Source organism: Propithecus coquereli, unplaced genomic scaffold (assembly GCF_000956105.1).
Source record: "Propithecus coquereli isolate 6110/MARCELLA unplaced genomic scaffold, Pcoq_1.0 Scaffold12, whole genome shotgun sequence".
Classification (NCBI taxonomy): domain Eukaryota; kingdom Metazoa; phylum Chordata; class Mammalia; order Primates; family Indriidae; genus Propithecus; species Propithecus coquereli.
In genome coordinates this window covers 11,178,460-11,180,858 of record NW_012136080.1, presented here as the reverse complement: position 1 = coordinate 11,180,858, position 2,399 = coordinate 11,178,460, and the positions used below count along the sequence as shown (strand labels likewise).

At 38.7% G+C, this 2,399-nt stretch overlaps 1 protein-coding gene across 1 annotated transcript in view; it reads right to left on the bottom strand.

The window, feature by feature from the left end:
* CEP63 (centrosomal protein 63kDa) overlaps positions 1 to 2,399 on the bottom strand; it is an 80,100-nt gene that overhangs the window by 37,615 nt on the left and 40,086 nt on the right. Inside the window, exon 3 of the mRNA XM_012663373.1 lies at positions 343 to 520. Coding sequence (XP_012518827.1) covers positions 343 to 520 — 178 coding nt within the window. The remainder of the gene's footprint in view (positions 1 to 342; positions 521 to 2,399) is intronic.

Genomic DNA, 2,399 nt, shown 5'->3' with positions numbered 1-2,399 from the left:
CAATTTTCAACAAGGTAATATGATTTTTTAAAAGGGTGCTCTTCATTTTGTTTTAAACCAAACTAAAAGAGGCAAATCATTGAATTTGGAACTCAACTTTGTTTTTTACACTACCCACACGGTGAAGCCAAAAACAACTTCCACTAAAACTCAGTAAATGTTAATGTGGACGTGAAATATGACGAAGGTTATACAAATGTTGTGTGGTACCCTTTTACATTTCCTTAAAGAAATTATGTACCAATAAAGAAACTAATTAGCATATAAATCCTTTCTTCTATAAATATTTAAGAAATATAAATGACCAAGATATCAAAAAGAAGAATGAATCAACTGCTTTACCTCTTTGTGTTTCATATCCAACTGATTCCTAAGACTCTTAAGTTCCTGATCTCGGATGTCCAAGCAAGTCTCTAGAGCATGTGTCTGCCCTTCCCATTCAGATTTTTTATGAGCCACCATTATGTCAATCTGTTTCATGAGCTCCTGCAGTTCTGCTTCACAGGATGTCAAAAATCCCCTAAAAATAAGAGCAGATCATTAAAAACATAGAACATATGTTCTGTGGCTTTTCATCTTTCTCATGTAAAAGCATAGCAGATATAAACCTCCATGAAATAGAAAAATGTCAACTAATAAATTACCACAAACAAAGAACAGGATTTCTGAGCGTTTGTTTTTAATGCTCATACTAAGGTGACTACTTATTCCGCAGAATATCTTGTCTTCCTCTAATGGCCAACCTAAAGCCGAAGTAATTTGGTTAAGCATAAAACTGATGTTTTCAGTTTGGCTTGTGGAGTAAGACTTCCACAACTAACTAGCACTTCTATAATATTTTAGGGAAGTTTTCAGGAAGAATTCAGACTAGCCTATATGTCACATGCTCATCTAAGCCAAAATAAAAAGCCTTAGAAGAAAGCTGGTTAGCAAGCAGGAAAATGATAATACAATTTAAGAGTGGCTTCAAGAAATGCATCCTTGAGCCACATTTATTTCAACTATTTATTCCCATCTTATTGTCAGAAATTTACTATAATCTACCTTATTATTGTAAACTTACTGATGTCCTTCCAAGTTTCAGGAGTTGCCAGATATTGCAGAGGTGGAAACAGAGATGGACATAGATGTGTTAGATTCAAAGAAGTTTCTAGAAATGGCCATAGAAAGCTACCACTAAGGCTGAAATACTTTTTAAAAGAACCACTTGTTCTTAGTGTTACAGAATCTTTCTACTTTTGCTTTTTAAGAGTAGAAAAGTCAAGGTGGGATGAAGGCAAGCATCCAACTTCACACTGCTGAGATGAAGCAAACATCCCAAAAAGAGACACTGTCTACAACCATGACATGGATCGGCTTGGCTTTTGCCCTACACTTTTGTTTCTGTACTCAAAGCACAATATAGTCAGAGGCATAACTCAGATAAGCTTTTTAAACTTCAGTGAGAAGTTTAAAGTCAAAGAAAACTTACTGGCTGGCACCCTCTCACATCCAAGGGTCTGAGGGCAGGCTTGCCCTTCCTGCTAGCACCATGCACACCAGCTAGGGGCCTGAAGAAAGATCTGTCCCACCCACTACTGGCACCCACATTGTCTAGGGCCCTAGGGATTGACCCACTCCACGTGCTACCAGCACCCACATGCACCCCTGGGGACCTGAGGAGAACCCAACCTTCCGCCACTGCCACCACCAGTAGCTGTGTACATCATCTGGGGGCCTGAGTATCAATCTGCCCTGCCCACTATCACCAGTGCCTCCACACACCATCCAGGGGTCTGAGGACATGCCCACCCTGCCTGCCACTGCCATCATGGGTGCCTGAAGACCAGGCTGTCTGGCATCCCCATCCTCATCAAAGCCTTGCCACAACCTCCACTAACAACTTCAGTATAAGTTACTGAGGAAATCGCAGACACCACTGACACTGATTACAGATGAAAAAATCATGTGGAAACCACACTACTGCACCCACCAAGATCAAAGTCAAAGCAACCTACCCAACTAACACCCCAGATACACCTACAGGAAAAAATCTTTCCTATGAAAGGCAATCCATAAAATTGGAGGAAGCAACTGTTACACCAGATGTACAAATACCAATGTAAGGACACAGGAAACATGAAAAAGCAAGCAAACATGACACCTCCAAAGGAACACAATAATTCTCCAGTAACAAGTCCCAAAGAAAAAGAAATTCATGAAATACCTGAAAAAAAATTCAAAATAATAATATTAAAGAAACTCAGTGAGATACAAGAAAACACAGATAAACAATACAAAGAAATCAAGAAAACAATTCATGATCTAAGTAAGAAATTCAACAAAGAGATAGATATCATAAAAACAGAACCAAATAGAAATTGTGGCACTAAGGAATTCAACGAGTGAAATAAAAAATA